General features: G+C 42.4%; 1 protein-coding gene across 7 annotated transcripts in view; it reads right to left on the reverse strand.

The window, feature by feature from the left end:
- The window catches only part of APBB2 (amyloid beta precursor protein binding family B member 2), a 334,440-nt gene that overhangs the window by 211,932 nt on the left and 103,494 nt on the right, over positions 1–19,014 (reverse strand). For all 7 annotated transcript variants that reach the window (XM_044298656.1, XM_044298647.1, XM_044298639.1 and 4 more), the window contains one exon: positions 5,091–5,161. In XM_044298656.1, the coding sequence (XP_044154591.1) occupies positions 5,091–5,109 (19 nt within the window). In that variant the 5' untranslated portion in view covers positions 5,110–5,161. The remainder of the gene's footprint in view (positions 1–5,090; positions 5,162–19,014) is intronic.

Here is a 19,014-nt window from a genome sequence, read left to right on the forward strand (position 1 = left end):
AGAATGTATTGGCTCTGATGAGCCGAAGTTAATACTTTACATAATAACTTCAGAAATTAATTTATACTGTAAAAAAACATTTCCCGACTTGGGGTCGGTTCCAAGGTACCACTTGGAACGGAACCCAAGTTGGTGAAATGTTTTTTTACAGTACAAATTAATTTCTGGAGTTATTGCGCAAAGTCTCGCGAGACTTCGCAAAGCAATAACTTCGGCTCATCGGAGCTAATACATTCTAAAACTGTACGGAGCTCCTGCTCTGTACAGTATTAGAACGAAATTTTATGCGAATCGACTTCGGATGTTTCATCCGAAGTCAATTCGCTCATCCCTAATTACCATCTATGGTAGAGCAGTGTAGGGAGGCCCCGCCCCCTGACCCTCTACGCAGCTCCGCAAGGGGAGGAAACCAGTCCTGCTCACATTCTAGGGCAAGGTTGCTGGAGAACACATTTAAAGAGAATCTGGATAGGGGAAAAGATGCTGATTTTGAGTCTGTAATTTCTATCTTTCTACTCCCCACAGTAAACCTGCAAACAGGCAAACAGTCTGTGTGCTGCATGCTAATGTATAGCCAGGACTCCTAAGCTCCCAAAAATAGTACAGCGCTCGGCTATTTCTGGCACTCCCATAGAGAATGAATGGAGCAGCAGCAGCAGAGATACATGACCTGCCACTCTTTCATACCAAGGCACAAGACCTCTGTTCACGTGATCGGTCTCAGCAAATTTATATAATTTTTTTAAGTTTTACTACTTTTGCACAATATCGCTTTTTTTGGGGGGGGGGAGGGGGGAAATCTTGTTCCAAGAGCCATAACCTTTTTATTATTAGGTTAACAGAGCAGCGTCAGGGCTTGTTTTTTTGCAGCATGAGTTGATGTTTACATTGGGACCATTTTGGAGCACATTTTATTTGTGTTCACAGTTTGGTGAAGATAAAAAATGAACATAATAAGACCTGAACTATAAATTTATGTCCTGTTTTTTGTGTAAGAAAAAAGGTGATTATTAAAAATTTTTTGCCATTTTATTAAACCTTTTTTTTTATCACGATCCATTATGTATTATGTTTGTCAGCTTCACACCGACAGGCAGGCTATTAGACGTTGCCTTAAGCAGAGACTGAAAAGCTTCCTTAGACTTGGAGGATACTGCTAAGGCCTCCTGCACACAACCGATTTTTTTTTTCTGTTTACTGGCCGTTTTTTGCGTTCCGTATACGGTCTGTATACGGAACCATTCATTTCAATGGTTCCGCAAAAAAAACTGAATGTACTCCGTATGCATTCCGTTTCCGTATTTCTGTTCCGTTGAAAGAAAGAACATGTCCTATTATTGCCCACAAATCACGTTCCGTGGCTCCATTCAAGTCAATGGGTCCGTATGTCTTCCGTATCCGTTCCGTTTTTGCGGAACCATCTATTGAAAATTTTATGCCCAGCCCAATTTTTTCTATATAATTACTGTATACTGTATATGCCATACAGAAAAACGGAACAGAAAAACGGAACGGAAACAAAAAACGGATCCGTGAAAAACGGACCGCAAAACAATGAAAAAGCCATACGGTCGTGTGAAAGAGGCCTAAGCCTGTGGCCACAATGACATCCCCTCAGCACCTGGGGAAAGGGGGTTGGGGGCTAAAAGAGGGAACCCCTTCGCTTGGTCTAACCACTTAGATGCTGTGGTCACTGTTGACCATGGCATCTAAAGTTGCCGCAGGACACAGGTGTGTGTAACAGCTGTTCATCTAATGCTGACCTCACGAGTACAGCAGCAGAAGATTGTCAGCTCTTGCGAGCAGGTCCCTGACTCCTAGTGTTTTAAGTTGTATATTAGCCAGTTACTTTTGTTTTGTACATGAATCCTATGAATTTGTAAAGCGCTGCGGAATATGGTGGCGCTATATAAATACATATTATTATTATTACCTGAGAGATCACCATGACCAATATATCAGTCATGGAACACACACTGGTCCTTGTTCATCATGGATATATACGTCATGAAGCCTAAAGGGATTAAATATGTTAAAAGTGTTTTCTGATTACCAATATTTATCACCTATCCACAGGATAAGTGATAAATGTACGACTGCTGGGGGATCAAGCAGCAATCGTGAACAATGCTTAAATTACTTCTATGGGAATGTGGTATATAGCAGAGCAATGCAGTAGGCAGTTCCATAGGACTTATTTTAGCCTATTCTTTTTAGTATTTTTGTTTTTATTAACTTTTGTTTACTAAAACGTAGTGACACTTGGGGACATTTACTAGGCATGTTGCACCAGAATGATGGCGTAAAATGCGCCAAAAAGAATGGCATTTTAATTTGCACCAAATATATCAATTGTTTTCTCCAGAATTTTCACCATAAAGAATGCATCACGGCAGAAAGGAGTTAAAAATGTCAAAGTGGGCGGAGCTATCAAATTGGCGCATATTACGCATCATTTATTATCTTCTTATCAGCAGAAATGCCTCAAGTTGTTACGGACAATTAAGCCAGCTGATGTGGTGTTTTTTTGTATAAAAATGTTACATTTATAGAATAAAGATGCCACTTTTTGTCAAAAAGTCGCATTTATGAAAAGAACTCGTCGTGGGAACAAGTGGTAGGTAAGTATTAACACAGGACGCATTTATTTTTATCTCATAAATGAGCTAAACAGCAGGATTTTGTCAGTAAATGGACATTCAACAAAAACAAAACAATAGCAAAAATGTCCCGAGTCTGAGACAGAAGCCGCAATTTACCACTGGAAATGTCGCAAATATGCGTCAAAAGTCTCAGGTGTGGTCTGGCAGGGGGTGGCCGAAATGCTGAAATGGCACATTTTGGTTTAAAAAAGTTGCATTTTAGTGCTATTGGTGTTAAAATGTCACAAATAGAGAGAAATAGGTGGATAATCAGGTTTATATTTAAAAAAAAGTCACATTTTACAAGCGGTGTGTGCCTTTTGATGAGAGGTGAAATAAATCACCACTTCTGATTTGTATTGTCAGTATTTTATTGGCGCAAATTACGCCATTATTGATAAATGTCCCCCATTGTGTCCATCGCATCGGTAGTGATAAAACAGTGCAGTCACTATGCCATGGACACAATGGAGGAGATTTATCAAAACTGGTGTAAAGGAAAACTGGTTTAGTCGCCCATAGCAACCAATATGATAGATACTTTCATTTTCCAAAGGAGCTCTGAAAAATGAAAGGTGGAATCTGATTGGCTGCTATGGGCAACTAAGCACACTTTTGATCAATCGCCCTCACTGTCACTGTGGGCTATTAAACATGTTGAAACACCGAGGGCAAATGGAGACTGGAAGGGGAAGAATTCAGACATAACACAATGACAGCCTGATAGCATGTAACATTTTTTTTAGAAGTTGAATCCCTAAACCATCATAAATGCAAAAGAAAATTTTGTAAGCCTTGCCTTTGATCCAATGCTGACAGATAAAAAAAACAACCCAGAAATATCTACTGGAGTGTACCGCAGGGAAAAAGTATGCTTTAATAAAATAAAGAAAAGATCCAACCATAGTAAAAGTATTCGCAATATGTTATCTTTCTGTTCTTTACAAGGAGGACGAGCTTATCAAAGTCTCGGCTCAGAATCTTTGATTTTTTTTTTTATTCCAGAATTCTCTAAAATGTGAGAACTATTGTTTGAAAGTATAAATTGAAAACAGGTTCTGGAAACCAACCACAAAGTGGACGGATTAAAACATAGGGGGTTATTTACGAACAGATATACGCAACTTTTGTGGCGTATATCCGCCACAGATTCTACGACTTCTTCCCCGCTCATGCCAGGTCTAAAAAAGGGGGAGTGGTGTGGGCGGGGAAGGGGCCGGCCGGCAGAAAATATAAGACAGTAAGGAAGCCGTCTTACATTTAAACTGGCGCTGGAAGCCCCAAAGTTATGGAGAGGCTGGCGACTCTACATAACTTCAGCGATTCACTGCCATCACAGGGGCTTATTAAGACCAGCATCTAAAACACTGGTCTTAATATGTGCCCGATTGTTCCTTAAACCAGTTCTAAAGGAATCCCAACAGGTCATGTCGTGAGGATTCCCCACAGACAAAACCCATGTGCTGATAATTAACTTAGTGAATAATTAAAGGGATCTTCTGCTTTCAACAGTTAACAGGCTCCCCTCAAAAGAGGTTGATCACAGGGTATCCTGCTGCTAGGACTCCCACCACTCAGCTGTAATCTGCAGAGGAACCTGACAGTAAGTGTTCAGTTCTCCTGTAGTGCCTCCACAGGAGAAGTGAAGTACTGCATGGTGCTTAATGAAATCATTGGGCTGGCAATGCAAAGCATGAATGTGTTGGGTCCTCCACAGCAAGATATGCTCCTAGTAGTTACTTCTTGCTTTGGTTAAGGCCTCATGCACATGCCCATATGTATTTTGTGGTCTGCAAACTGCCGATCGGCAAAATATGGATATAATCCGTGCCGCATACGTATTTTTGGTGGACCCACTGACTTCAATGGGCCCATGGTCCGCATTTTGCAGCCAAGTTTAGGAAATGTTATATCTCTTTGTGGAATGGTCACATGGATGTGGAAAGCACATGGATCATCAGTGTACTTTCTGCATCCATAGGTCCGTTCTGCAAAAGTCAATGGATTAACCCAAAAAAAATTCAGATGACACACGGACTGGATCTGCGGTTTGCAGACCACAAAATGGACACAGTCATGTGCATAAAGCTTAATAGAGAGCATCCTGATCAAGGGACTCCACCTTCTAATGGCTCATAATTCCCTAATAGGGTCTCTGAATGTAGGTTAAACGCCACCTTTATCAAACTTCTCACCACATGATCTGTTGGGGTTCCTTAAGGACTGTACTGGAGAACATTAGATTAAAGGAATAAAAGCTATGATGAGTAGTAAAGTAGTGGGGATATTCACCTTTCAAAATGTTAAAAATGTTAGTAAATCGTTTTCAAATCAGTTGTAAAAAAGAAACCATCTCAAAATGTTGACATGAAATAAGTGGAATGAAATAAGACAAATAATAAGTAACATATGGAAACACCAGACGGAATATGCTGAAGGGATGCTAACCTTGGAGGACTTCAGACATGGGTCACGGGGGACGTCAGCAATGGATCAGGATAAAGGTTAAAGTTAGCAATCTGAAAAGAGGGATGATGGGAAAAATTAAAAACAAGGAAGTGACTAATATATAACAAATAACTAGGTGTAAGAGGGCACAAAAAGAATAAAACAGAAGTTAAACGTAAACCAAATGGCAAATCATCAATAGCAATCATTATGAAGATAAATAAGTAGAGACCAAGAGAGTATATACATGTGCCACGAGAAAGTCTCCTCCTCTCTGCTGCTACTGCTTCCATTGGCATTACACAACCACTTATAACCAACTATATATTAAAAGCATTCACATAGAGCATGAAACAATATTGCATACATATAAACCAGACAGCAATCATTAAATTAATATTGCAATTTTAATATTATAACATTAAAGGGGTTATCCGAAACTATCAAATGCCCCCCGATATGCCAGGCCCCTCACACTGATTCTACTTACCTAGTTCCCCGCTCCGCCACTGCTACTTCTCCCTGTGCGCGGATGAAAATATCCGGTGTCAGGGGGTGGTTGGCAGCCAATGGCAGGTGTGGACGAGCCTCCCTAGCGTCACCCGCAATTCTAGGGAGGCTCGTCCCCGTCACCATCTGCTATTCGCTGCCCCTCCCCCCCGGCACCAGGTGTTTTCATCTGCACACAGGGAGAAGCATCAGCAGCGGTGCGGGAACCAGGAGCGGAGCAAGGAACCAATGGCAGACGGTGACGGGTGACACTAGGGAGGCTCGTCCCCATCATTGGCTGCCCCAACATCGGATGTTTTCAACCACGCACAGGGAGAAGCAGCAGTGTTGCTGGGTCTAGGAGAGGCACAGGGAACCAGGTAAGTACACTCAGTGTGAGGGGCCAGGCATATGGGGGAGCATTTGTTAGCATTGTTGGATAACCCCTTTAAGTCTGTTCTTACATTTGGACATGAGAATTTTCCTCCATTCACTCCCTCTTGCTGAGCGATTAACCTCTTCAATTCCCAAAAATTGGAATCACCTGAATGAACGCTACAAAAATGTCTTGTGGTATACATAGCGCAACGCACACTGTGACGGTTTCACTATATGCAAATAGAATCAGAGGATACATTGGCGATTCTAGCAATGTAGAAGGTTGCAATCCCTCCAATGTTTGAAGACATTTTTGTACAGTTCGTTCAGGTGATTCCAATTTTGGGGAAACTGAAAGGGTTAATCCCCCAGTGAGAGGGGGCGATTTGAGGAAAATTCTCCTCAATCAAGAAATATATTGGTGTAAATGTCAGAACCGACTTAATGTTAAATTACTAAAATTGCAATGTAAATGCAATGATTAATATCTGCCTAAGGCTACTTTCACACTCGCGTTTGGTGCGGACCCGTCATGGATCAGCAAAGACGGATCCGTTTAGATAATACAACCGTCTGCATTCATCCAGAACGGATCCGTTTGTATTATCATTAACATAGCCAAGACGGGTCCATCTTGAACACCACTGAAAGTCAATGGAGGACAGATCCGTTTTCTATTGTGCCAGATTGTGTCAGTGAAAACTGATCCCCATTGACTTACATTGTGTGCAGGACAGATCCGTTTGGATCAGACGAACACCAAAACAATGCAGAAATGGAGACGGAACGGAGGCAAACTGATGCATTCTGAGCGGATCCTTATCCATTCAGAATACATTAGGGCAAAACTGATCCGTTTTGGAGCGCCTGTGAGAGCCCTGAACGGATCTCGCAAACAGAAAGCCAAAACGCCAGTGTAAAAGTAGCCTTATACGTATGCAATATAATTTCATGCAATATGAGAATCTTCTTAATAAATGGTTGTTTTTAATTGGTTACATAATGCCGATAGAATCGGTAGCAGCCTGAGAGGAAGAGAATTTCTCATGGTACATATGAAGACTTTCTTGGTCTCTAGTACTGTCAGGTTTTGATTTAGGACCTGTTTATCGTCCGAAACGCGTCAACCAGATTGCTACTTCTCCATTTCCGTTACTACACTGCTAGAGCAGATTGCAGATACGCTGTAGATATTTGGTTCCTGTTGGAGTTTTTCAGCTACAAACTGAACACCTTTATCTTTAGATTTGACCTAAGATATGTTTGTATCTTTGACTAAGTCAAATGATAATTAACTCACGGTTGGAAAAATGACCTATTTTTTTTATTGATTGATGAAATTATTAGCAGTAAATGTATTATTAGAGCAAATACCGTAAATGTCATAAAAGGAGTCCCAAAGAGTGTCACTCGCAGTGGAATACATGGCCAATGCTCTACATAGTCAGCCATTCATCTCGGCCAACGCGGTGACGTCATATGTCACCGCGCACAAGATTTTGTGTGACATCTTTAATCAAGATGGCGGCCGCTGGCTCGTTGCATTTGAATGGATGAGGTAAGTATGATTTTTTACTTTATTTTTTACCGCCATTCAGGGAAAATCGATTCGCTACCACAAAGCATGAGGAAATTCACTAAACACTAGACATAACCAGTTCAAATGTAAATGAAAGAAAATGTATATTTGTGTCACTTGGTTTATTAGGTTCTCAATACATATTTGTATGGCTCATATCATAATGTAACTGCATTTTATGCCCAATTAAAGCTTTTCAAGAACCAGCACAGAAAATTCTACTTTAAAGGCTATGTACACCTTCGGGGCAATTTTTTCATGATTGCATTTTATTCATTTTGAGCTATAAAAAAAACATTTTTAAAGGGTGTTTATTATAAAATGTTCAGCCGTTTTTGTAATACATGCAATTAAAAATCAGTCTACTTACAGACGGATTTTTAATTGTCCCTCCTGAATTCCATCAGCTGACTGCTCATGTGAAGCCTTATCTCTGATCTAAAGACCTCATAAATATTCATTTAAACCATATTCTTATCAGTTTGATAAGAGTTGAGCTATAATGAGTGTTAATGAAGTCAGGAGATCAGAGATAAGGCCGTCAGTTGACAAAATTCAGGAGGATCAATCTGCAAATGGAATGATTTTAACTGCATGTATCATAAAATCTGCTGAAAATGTTTAAGAAAGACCGAATGAATTTACTGTTATTTTTAGACAAAATGAATAAAATGCAATCGTTAAAAAATTGCTCTAAAAGGTGTCCATAGCCTTTAACTTATTGTTATTAGAATTATTGGTAAAAAGATACTGGGCTATTACATTAGTCATCACCACATTAAACTAAAAACTATAATAAAACAGACTGCTATTGAAAGGACAATGTTAACAATGAGTATAAAAAACAATAGGGTACAGTTTACAGTCCTGCAAAATTTAGTCTAATTTTAGAATAAATGGGAATTTTTATTTATTTTTTTCAATCAGATCATTTTTATTAAAGGTTTTACATACAGCCAATTATTCAGATTAACCGTACATTATATGACAATAGGATATCAATACAGTAAAATCAATCATACTTTATCTAAATCAGCACGTCAATAACACTGCATCAAATAAACATTTATTAAATCTCCCAGTCCCCCCCAACTCCCCCTCTCCGTGTGGTCATCTCCCTCGACATGGACAAAAATGCTCCAATTCTCTTACATCTTAACTTCCAAATCCTCTTAGGACCATTCCATTCCAAATATGCATCAATCTCTGAGACTTCCCCCCAGGTCCAGCCAGCCACACCTGCCATTGCTTCTTAAATTTCCGTACAGTGCCTCTTTTAATATAGATGCCACTCTCCATGGATATCATATGAATGACCATATTTATCCACTCTAATTTAGTCGGAGAGATCGGCTGTATCCAGTGTTTTGCAATGGATTTACGTGCAATGTACAATAATTTAGCAATTGCTAATTTATAATCATTGGTGGTTGTTAGGTCCTCTACATACCCAAGATACCCCACCAGTGGAGTCTTTGGTAAAATAACTCCATAGCTGTTTTCTATTTGTCTATACACTCCACACCAGAAACGCTCTAGTTCTGTGCAGGACCAAAACACCTAGGACAGTTAGAATCCGCACGTAGAACCATCTTAAACAGGAGTCGTGGCGTCTTGTATACCCTATGAATAAGGAATAATTGCGATCGCCTATGTGCCACACTCATAGATATCGTGGGTACTGCCCCCAAAACATCCCTCCATTTTTCCTCCGACAGTTCTCCAACATCCCTCTCCCATTTAGCCTTAAGACTGGCTAATGGATCACATACTACTTTATCTAGTAGACTGGCATAAGCCATGGAGATAATCGTGCGCGATAATCTGGCCTGCACCACTGAATCAATCACCGGCATGGAGTGCACAGCCAGAGGAGGACTCTTCCGTTCCTGAGTCTGCATGGCATGTCTCAATTGTAAGTATTGGTAAAATACACGGTTTGACCATTGAAATTCTGTCTGTAGTTGTTGAAAGGATTTAAGATTATTCTCTAAGTACAGATGTGTTATTCTTGTTACCCCAGCTTTTTCCCAACTGTCAAAACCTTCCAGCTGGAATAGTTCCCCCAACCTTTCATTCCTCCAAATAGGGGTATATTTTGTACATCCAAAGTAATATAGTAACTGGAGGGCACTGAATTATCAGAGAACATCAGGGCAGGATGTCAGTAATCCCAATTTATTACCTAAAATAATGTCTAAAATGGTGACAGAGCTAAAACCGTACTCACATATATCTAAAAACATGCAACTGAAAACATGTAATTAAAAACATACACATAAAGCAAAATTGACCGCACAGTAAAATGTCCACACAATCCGTGTAGGGCTGCAATGTCCGTATGCAACTCAGGTCAGGTGTATGACCGCATGTATGCAGATTCAATTAGTGTGCAAACTCAGCAGGCAGTATAGGTCAAATGTTCAACCAATATAGTCTTGTCCAAAACTTTATACAGGCCCCATAGGGCAAAGTACATTACCCCTCCTGCGTCCCCTTGATCTTGCTCCAGCCACTTGGACTCAGGTCTATAACGCGGCGTCCCACGTGACCTGACTGCGTCCCACGTGATGCATGTAGCTGTTGTAAGGCTGGTCAGTGCGCTGGGTCCTAAGATCCGGACCGTATGGTTGTATCCGCACTGGAGATCACTCTCTGGGGGTCCGAGGGGTACAGTGACTTTTGGTACTGTCACCTCAGAGTTCCAATGGAAAGTCCTGTGCTGTCATGAACCAAACCGGACGCGTTTCGGGGATCAAGCCCCTTCCTCAGCGGTAATCGGTTACCGCTGAGGAAGGAGGATTGATCCCCGAAACGCGTCCGGTTTGGGATTACCGCTGAGGAAGGGGCTTGATCCCTGAAACGCGTCCGGTTTGGTTCATGACAGCACAGGACTTTTCATTGGAACTCTGAGGTGACAGTACCAAAAGTCACTGTACCCCTTGGACCCCCAGAGAGTGATCTCCAGTGCGGATACAACCATACGGTCCGGATCTTAGGACCCAGCGCACTGACCAGCCTTACAACAGCTACATGCATCACGTGGGACGCAGTCAGGTCACGTGGGACGCCGCGTTATAGACCTGAGTCCAAGTGGCTGGAGCAAGATCAAGGGGACGCAGGAGGGGTAATGTACTTTGCCCTATGGGGCCTGTATGAAGTTTTGGACAAGACTATATTGGTTGAACATTTGACCTATACTGCCTGCTGAGTTTGCACACTAATTGAATCTGCATACATGCGGTCATACACCTGACCTGAGTTGCATACGGACATTGCAGCCCTACACGGATTGTGTGGACATTTTACTGTGCGGTCAATTTTGCTTTATGTGTATGTTTTTAATTACATGTTTTCAGTTGTATGTTTTTAGATATATGTGAGTACGGTTTTAGCTCTGTCACCATTTTAGACATTATTTTAGGTAATAAATTGGGATTACTGACATCCTGCCCTGATGTTCTCTGATAATTGAGTGCCCTCCAGTTACTATATTACTTTGCAATTTTTTAACCGGATTTGGGTGAATCCGTGGAGTGAGCACCAGGTCTTTGTGAAGAAGCAAGGTGAGCCGCTGAACACGATTGTATTGTATTTTGTACATCCAGTAACTCCAATTATCTCCTTTGCTTTCTCTCAAATTTTATGCATCAGGAGCATGGCAGGTAGGCCCGGTGATCTCAGTCGAAACTTATGTGTCTCTAGTGCCTCCATCAAAGATTTGTCAGACAATAGGGACTGTATAATTAGCCTCCTAGAGCCCAATACAATACTGCCATCCTCTATCCCCCATCCTTGCATGTGCTGCAATTGTGCAGATATATAGTACACCCATGGGTTGGGCAAGGCTATACCTCCCTCTGTCTAAGGTAGCTGTAGTTTGGTTAGTACTATTCTAGCAGTCATCTTTTTCGATATTAAATCTCTAAATATACCATCTATTTTGCGGAATAGGTACCCTGGAACCCATACTGGTGCATTATGTAATACATATAAAAATTGTTGCATTAAAATCATTTTGGCCAGATTAGCCCGTCCTATCATTGAAAGAGGCAGTTTGAGCCAAGACTGTATCTTTTGTTTCATTTTCCCCAGTATCGGAAGAATATTAGAAACACAGTAATCTTGTGCATTACGGGTTACCCAAATGCCTAAATATTTGAAGGGACCTACACTCAGGATTGGGATCTTCTCCACCCACCTCTTATCTTCTTGCAGTGACATCAGCATAATAGCCGATTTGGTCCAGTTAATAGATAACCCTGAGTAGCTGCCAAACAGATCTATAATCTCCATAACCACAGAGGTTCTCACATCATTCAAAAATAATAGCATGTCGTCGGCATATAATGCCAGCTTTTCCTCCGACTCTGCTTATTTAAAGCCCTTATTCTGAGAATCCTGCCTAATAAGCGCAGCCAGTGGCTCTATAGCAACTGCAAATAGGAGTGGCGACAGCGGACACCCCAATGGGAATCTTTTTTAATTAAAAGGTTAATTCAGCTGTGCATTTATGTATATTTAGTGATGGTGGCAAGTCCATCTAATGTAGAAGACTTTTTATGGCAATAATGCACATGGTGACGTTGCATTATTAGATAATAAACCCTTTGAAGCCATAGGGAAGGGTTAATGCCCACACTGATATCATAATGAGGGAATAAGGTGCACAGTGATGTCACAGACCAAAAATAATAAACAAACATAGTGACGTCACAGCGAATGCCTTAGGACAGTGATGTCACAACAGATGTAAAAAAAAAAAAAAAAAAAAGCACAGTAACATAGTACAAGGATAACAAACACAGTGATGACACAGTATAGCAGTAAGGAAATTTACCATGCAGGTAATATTTAAAGTCAGTTTTCCTTTACTTTGCGTTAACGGAATTTGTGCAAACTTTATCACATGTTGGTTGTTGTTTAATAAGTCTAATGCATCTTTAAACATGACACTTTTGTCTAGACATGCTACTCCAGCTCTTCTACTCCACCCCCCATAATGGAGTGAGACTGCGCCTTTTTAGCGACTTTTAACATTACAGTTGATAAGTCTGGAGTTAAACTAATTAACATAGTTGACCACACCTACTTTCCAGAGACATTTATAAAAACTGAGTGAGTAGTGTAAAAATAAAGCCAAAACTTAGCAAAACCATCTTTTTGTGACTTTTTGAAGCCAGAATTTTGGAGTGTAGGGCTTGCTAAATTTAAAGCACTAAAATTAGTGCTTTTACATTTCAGGAATAATTCAAGGGGTATTCCCATCACAGACAATAAGGGCATATCGCTAGGATCTCACTTCTGGGACCTGCAACTACACCGAGAACGGAGCAGGGAAAGGTGGTGGAGAGCGCTCCACGCTTGCGCAGCCACAGCTCCCATGTATTTCTATGGGGCCGACAGAAATAGCCGAGCCAGCGCTCAGCTATTTTCGGTAGCCCCACAAAAATATATGGAGGGCAGCTGCGCATGCGCAGTGCGCTGTCAAGCTCATGTGTGGGAGGAAAACACCACACCGAGCATAGGAGGGAAAGGGGATACCGGAATAAGGCCTGGAAACTAGGGAAGGAAGATGGACACCTCCTAGAGAAAACCCTAACTCCAGTCCTGACAGACTACCAGTATGAACAGGCCCCAAAGGTAGGCAAGTTCATACACCAGATACCTAGAATCCTATCTCACCCTATAGGACCCTGGAACTAATGTCAGGACTAAATCTACCTGTTCCTCCAAAAGGACGAACAGGAGTCACCCTCAGGCCTAATGACAAACAACAGGGAAAGGCAACACACACACACATATATATATATATATATATATATATATATATGTATATGAACAAAATACAAAGGGGAAAGGAAACACTTATCTTCAATGAAGCTTTGGTAGCAACAGGAACTCAGCCGAGAACCAAACACAAGCTAACCACAAGTCCAACAGAAGCTATAAACCGCATAGCATAGCGGGAGAAACAACTATAAATAGAGAAGGTTAAATGACCCTAATAGCCACACCTGGGGAAAGAAGGTGTTGGAAGCACCAGAAACAAAACAGACATCATTTGATCCAAAAGGAAAACATGTCAGATCAAACCACGGTCTCACAGATCTCCTGCCACCTGTCTTGGGAACGTCCGTATGTCTCGGTACGTCCGTGACATACGCCCTCCACCACCTTTCTCCGCTCCGTTCCCGTTGTAAGTGTGGGTCCCAGAGGTGGGTCCCGCACCTATCAGACAATGGGGGACATATCCTAGCGATATGCCCCTATTGTATTTGATGGGAATACCCCTTTAACATTGATACCACAGCACATGGGTAAGAAACACAATGATAAAGCAGAAAATAATGCACACAGTTACATCACAGTGCACATTATGATAAGTAGTTATATTTCTTTACATGACAGACTGGCTACGGGTCCAGGGGTAAATGCAGTCTCTGCACCTGTACAGCTACGCCCCTTCAGCTTCAGTCTTTTAATTGAGGTTATCAGGCAGTATGCTCCTAGCAAGCAGTCTGTCACCGGTTTTTAGCTAAAAGCCAAACTGGCAGTCAGCCCCAGGCAAAGAAGAAGCAATGAGGCTTGGCAGGACTCAAATCACACTCTAAACCTTCCCCAATTGCAATATTACTCTGACTTCTTAACGAAATACCGACAATGTATATACCATATGTTCTTCTTATGGGCAATTCTTTTTTGCACTGCAAAGAACCGCTGTTAACCCCCAAATTAATCATGCTACAATTGTTATAACATTACATCTTGATAAAATGTAGAAAACACACTTGGAAGAATAATTACAGATAAAAAGTAATAAAAAAATCAAGGACATATTTCAGCCAGGAAATGAATCACCTCAATTCTCCCCGGCATTGCTCAGCATTACAGGACACAAGGCCTCCTTTTCCCATACAGCCAGGCTACTCCTTTGTCCATGATTATAGGAAGTTCTATATTTCAGGAAGAGGTCCAGACTACACCCAGTATTAGAGGAAACTGTAAAAGCCCATGTAATACTAAAAGATAACCGTAACCCTAAAGTGTCTATAGTGAATACTACAGCAGTGCAGTAATAAGAACATACACATTGGAACTTCATGTACTACATAAATAAAGCACAATTCCTTTAAACCAGCATCCAGTGGTCCAGAACTTTCAGCACAGAACCGTCAAATAATCTGGACACTGACTGACTTGGGCTGAATTATCTAGATGACTTGATCGGTAAAGATAAGCCAAGCAGTTCTTCACCCTTTTCTCCTTCTTTCCAATCTGCGTCTGACTGTAAGGCAACTGGCTGCAGCCGAAGCCCTCCCCCACTGCCCTGTCTGCAATAGGAGAGTAGGAGTCCACAGTTTCTGCCCCCTGGTCTCTATAAGCTAAAAACTGAAGGTACAGTATGAAAAGAAAATTAAAGGGGTTTTGCCATCTCAGACAATGGGGGCATATCGCTAGGATATGACCCCATTGTCTCATAGGTGCGGGTCCCACCTCTGGGACCCGCACCTACAATGAGAACGGAGCGGGGAAATGAACGGAGGGTGCACTGCACATGCGCAGCCGCCCTCCATTTATTTCTATGGGGCCGCAGAAAAGTCTCCCCCATAGAAATAAATTGGGAGCAGGGGCCGCCCGTGCACAGTATGCTCCGATTCACTTCTATGGGAGCAGCGCATGGTGGTGGACGGACCCCGAAAAATACTCCTTTAACATATATGTTCTTAACAAAAAATGGCTCCAAAACGGATTATTTTTATAAATCTGTTTACTTCATGAGCTGCAAAAAAAATCTAAGTAGAAAAAATGTCTAGCACTTTCTACCATCTACAGGTATAATTGCACAACTGATGACATATGGGCTTGTCAAAATAATAAGCTAGCAGTGTTGCGAAACCACTAAACAAAGAAACCACACACTGCCATATGTACTACCAATACAAACTCATCTATCTCCAAATGCATTGCTGCATTTAATCATTCCAAAGCTGGATCTGTGGACTCATTGTTGTATCGAGATAAAGAGCCAAGTACGTGTAATGCATGAATGTTATGCAGCCGAAATGTTTAGGAGCAAAGAACTTAAAGGGCTGTCTCACTTCAGCAAATAGCATTTATCATGTAGAAAAAGTTAATACAAGGCACTTACTAATTTATTTTTATTATCCATATGTGAGGAATGTGGAGTTATGATCTAATTCCAGCCATTTTCTGTCAGATACCAGAGGGAGCAAGCTCCACAGGGGCCCTGGCTTCAAAACAGACCACGTGTTTGCAGTTCACACCTCGCTCAGCCACAGTGGCAACTCAAACCTCTCTGGCAGGATGAATCAGGTGGTCATCAGAACAAAAAAATCCATCAGACATCATGGAACCTGGGGTTTATAAGGAATTATGAATTGCCCGTCCATCACAGGCATAAACCAGTTACCATATTTTTCGCCCTATAAGCCGCACCGGCCCATAAGACGCACCTAGGTTTTTGAGGAGGAAAATAAGAAAAAAAATATTTTAAACCAAAAGGTGTGCTTTTGGTGGGCTTTGAACTAATAGTAGCCTGTGAATGACACTATTAGGGGGGATCTGTGGATAACGCACTGTTATGGGGGATCTATGGCTGACACTGTTATGGGCGTCTGTGGATGGCACTGTTATGGGGGCGTCTGTGGATGGCACTGTTATGGCGGCGTCTGTGGATGGCACTGTTATGGGGGCGTCTGTGGATGGCACTGTTATGGCGGCGTCTGTGGATGGCACTGTTATGGCGGCGTCTGTGGATGGCACTGTTATGGGGGCGTCTGTGGATGGCACTGTTATGGGGGCGTCTGTGGATGGCACTGTTATGGGGGCGTCTGTGGATGGCACTGTTCTGGGGGCGTCTGGATGGCACTGTTATGGGGGCGTCTGTGGATGGCACTGTTATGGGGGCGTCTGTGGATGGCACTGTCATGGGGGCGTCTGTGGATGGCACTGTTATGGGGGCGTCTGTGGATGGCACTGTTATGGGGGCGTCTGTGGATGGCACTGTTATGGGGGCGTCTGTGGATGGCACTGTTATGGGGCGTCTGTGGATGGCATGACACTGCTATGGGGGGGATCTGTGGATGACAGATAAATAGCATCTTATGTTATGTGTCATCCACAGATCCCCCCTATAACAGTATCCCTGTGAATGACCCCCAATACAGCGGGGCCCAGTGCAGTCATTGTATTCTATTGCACTCCGCTCACTGTAATAATCGTATCTAACTGCAGGCAATGTTTAACTATAGAAAATCTTTGCGCCGCCTGCTTCATTCATAAAGTGGGCGGAGCAGGCACGTGACGTAGTGAGTTACGCTACCAGTGCCCGCCCGCCCAGCCTCCTGCCTGCTATGGTTGTAAGTACAGGCTGCTGGATTGAAGATTTTCTATAGTTAAACATTGCCTGCAGTTAGATACGATTAGTACAAAGAGCGGGGCCCGTTGCAATAGAATACAGTGACTGCACTGGGCAAAACAAGATGCCGACCCCCAGCCCCTCCTCGCTGATATACCTCTGACCGCGTTGTGCAGCATGCGGTTGGGGGGTAAAAAGAGCGTCTTATAGGCGAAAAATAAGGTCCATATCCGCAACCCTGGGGCCAAGACGAACTTGCCCCTGGTCACAGTTTGGGGGTAGAATGCCAGGAAGGGGAGATGCAGAGATCTCCCAGTAGGAACCTTATAACGGCACCATGTTTGGTCTCCACCTGTAGCCGGAACCCAGGCAGATCCATTGGTTCCAGAACCATCTCCCTGTGACCTTCTGGTATGGAGCTATGGGCCATAATGGGTTTTGTGGGTCTTTGGCTACTCTGTGTATATCGTGTATTGTCTAGGGCAATTAAATATATAATTTAATCTTATGCTGTCCTTGTTCACTAATTGTTATACACTACTGAGGGTTGGTTTCTCACCCTATATAATCCGGTTAGCGGACTGGGCTTATATCAAAACGAGGAACTGGTGGCAGTCTACAGGGCTGGCAAAGCTCTGTTTCACTGGGGCAGTGAAAAGGCTCTCTCAGCTTTTTTTGAGGGCTGTGAGCGAGTGTGGAGTCACGCCGGACGTCGCGTGGGCCCTCTCTCACTCCCTGTGCCTGCATGGACAGGAGGTGTCTGTGTAAATTATACCAAGCTGACCTTATGTGTCCCAGGAAGGACGTAACGTCACGTTTTGGAAATCAGTGACAAAACCGTATCTCGTGAGCTCGAGGTAGTTGACGTCAGGTGGGGCCGCAAGCGGCGGGGTTCGTCACACCATATTACTTCCTTTGCTGGCTGGATTCATTTTTCACATTTTACACTGTTCCTTTCTATGTTTACGACCACCCTCAAATCCAGCAGTGGTGGCCGTGCTTGCAGACTATAAGAAAAAGCACTAGCCTTTGTGTATTCCCACAGTCCCCACCACCAGACAGGACACTGCTTTTTCCTACAGTGTGCAAGTACGACCACCCCTTTAATTCTTCCTCAGGGTCCTTGGGGCAAAGCTGTGTGCAAGGGCTTCATATGCTGGGACACGGAGAATTAATTATGGACCCACAGACACTCTGTGTGTCACCCTGTGGGGCATGAGGAGAAACATAGCCTATGACACAAATGTGTCTGTTCCACTCTAATATAAATTGTATCTCTGTTGCCAGCCTGCTACCATGATCCTAATAAACATATGATAATTATGTAGACCGATTTCTCTGTGAATTCAGACTGTATCCGTTTTTGAGGACCACAAATTGCTGTTCAGCAAAACACGGATACTGGCCTTGTGCTTGCCCCCTTTTTCAGTCCAGGCATTTTGCCCTATTTTAGAAATGCCTATTCTTATCTGCAAAATGGAAAAGAATAGGACATGTTCTATCTGTTTTGCGGGGCCGTGGAACAGACGTATGGATGCAGACAGTACACGGTGTGCTGTCTGCATCTTTTGTGGTCCCATTTGAAACAAGCTGGTCTGAATCTGATCCGCAAAAAACGGGGATCGGATGTGGACCAATAATACGGTCGTCTGAATGGATCCTAAGTGAACAGTTTAGGAGAAGGGAGAGAAGCCTGATAAGTGGAGAAAGAAGCATTTTTTCCAAGAAGATATTACGAAGTTTCTTATTATTGACTGTACTACTCAACTGCTACCACACTTCCAATTAACATATAATAAAAAATAATAATTATATAGACATATTTTGTAGTTTATTCAGAGTAACTGAACAGTCTGGGAGGAGAAGCATATATAGAAGAATATGTGCTCACTACCCCAACTGGTGCAGAAGAGGATCAGTGGTTTAGTTGTAAATGTCATGCTCTATATATGGGGTATATCTGTTCCCTGTCACTCGTGAACTAAAATGGAGAAAAATGTTACCTAAAGAATTAGTCAGAAAATGCAAAAAAAAACTTAAGTAACACTGCAAGGTCGTATAGTAATTGGAGGAGGCAGCTGTTATTTGTCCATCAG

This window comes from Bufo gargarizans, chromosome 1 (assembly GCF_014858855.1).
Source record: "Bufo gargarizans isolate SCDJY-AF-19 chromosome 1, ASM1485885v1, whole genome shotgun sequence".
In the NCBI taxonomy this organism is placed as follows: Eukaryota; Metazoa; Chordata; class Amphibia; order Anura; family Bufonidae; genus Bufo; species Bufo gargarizans.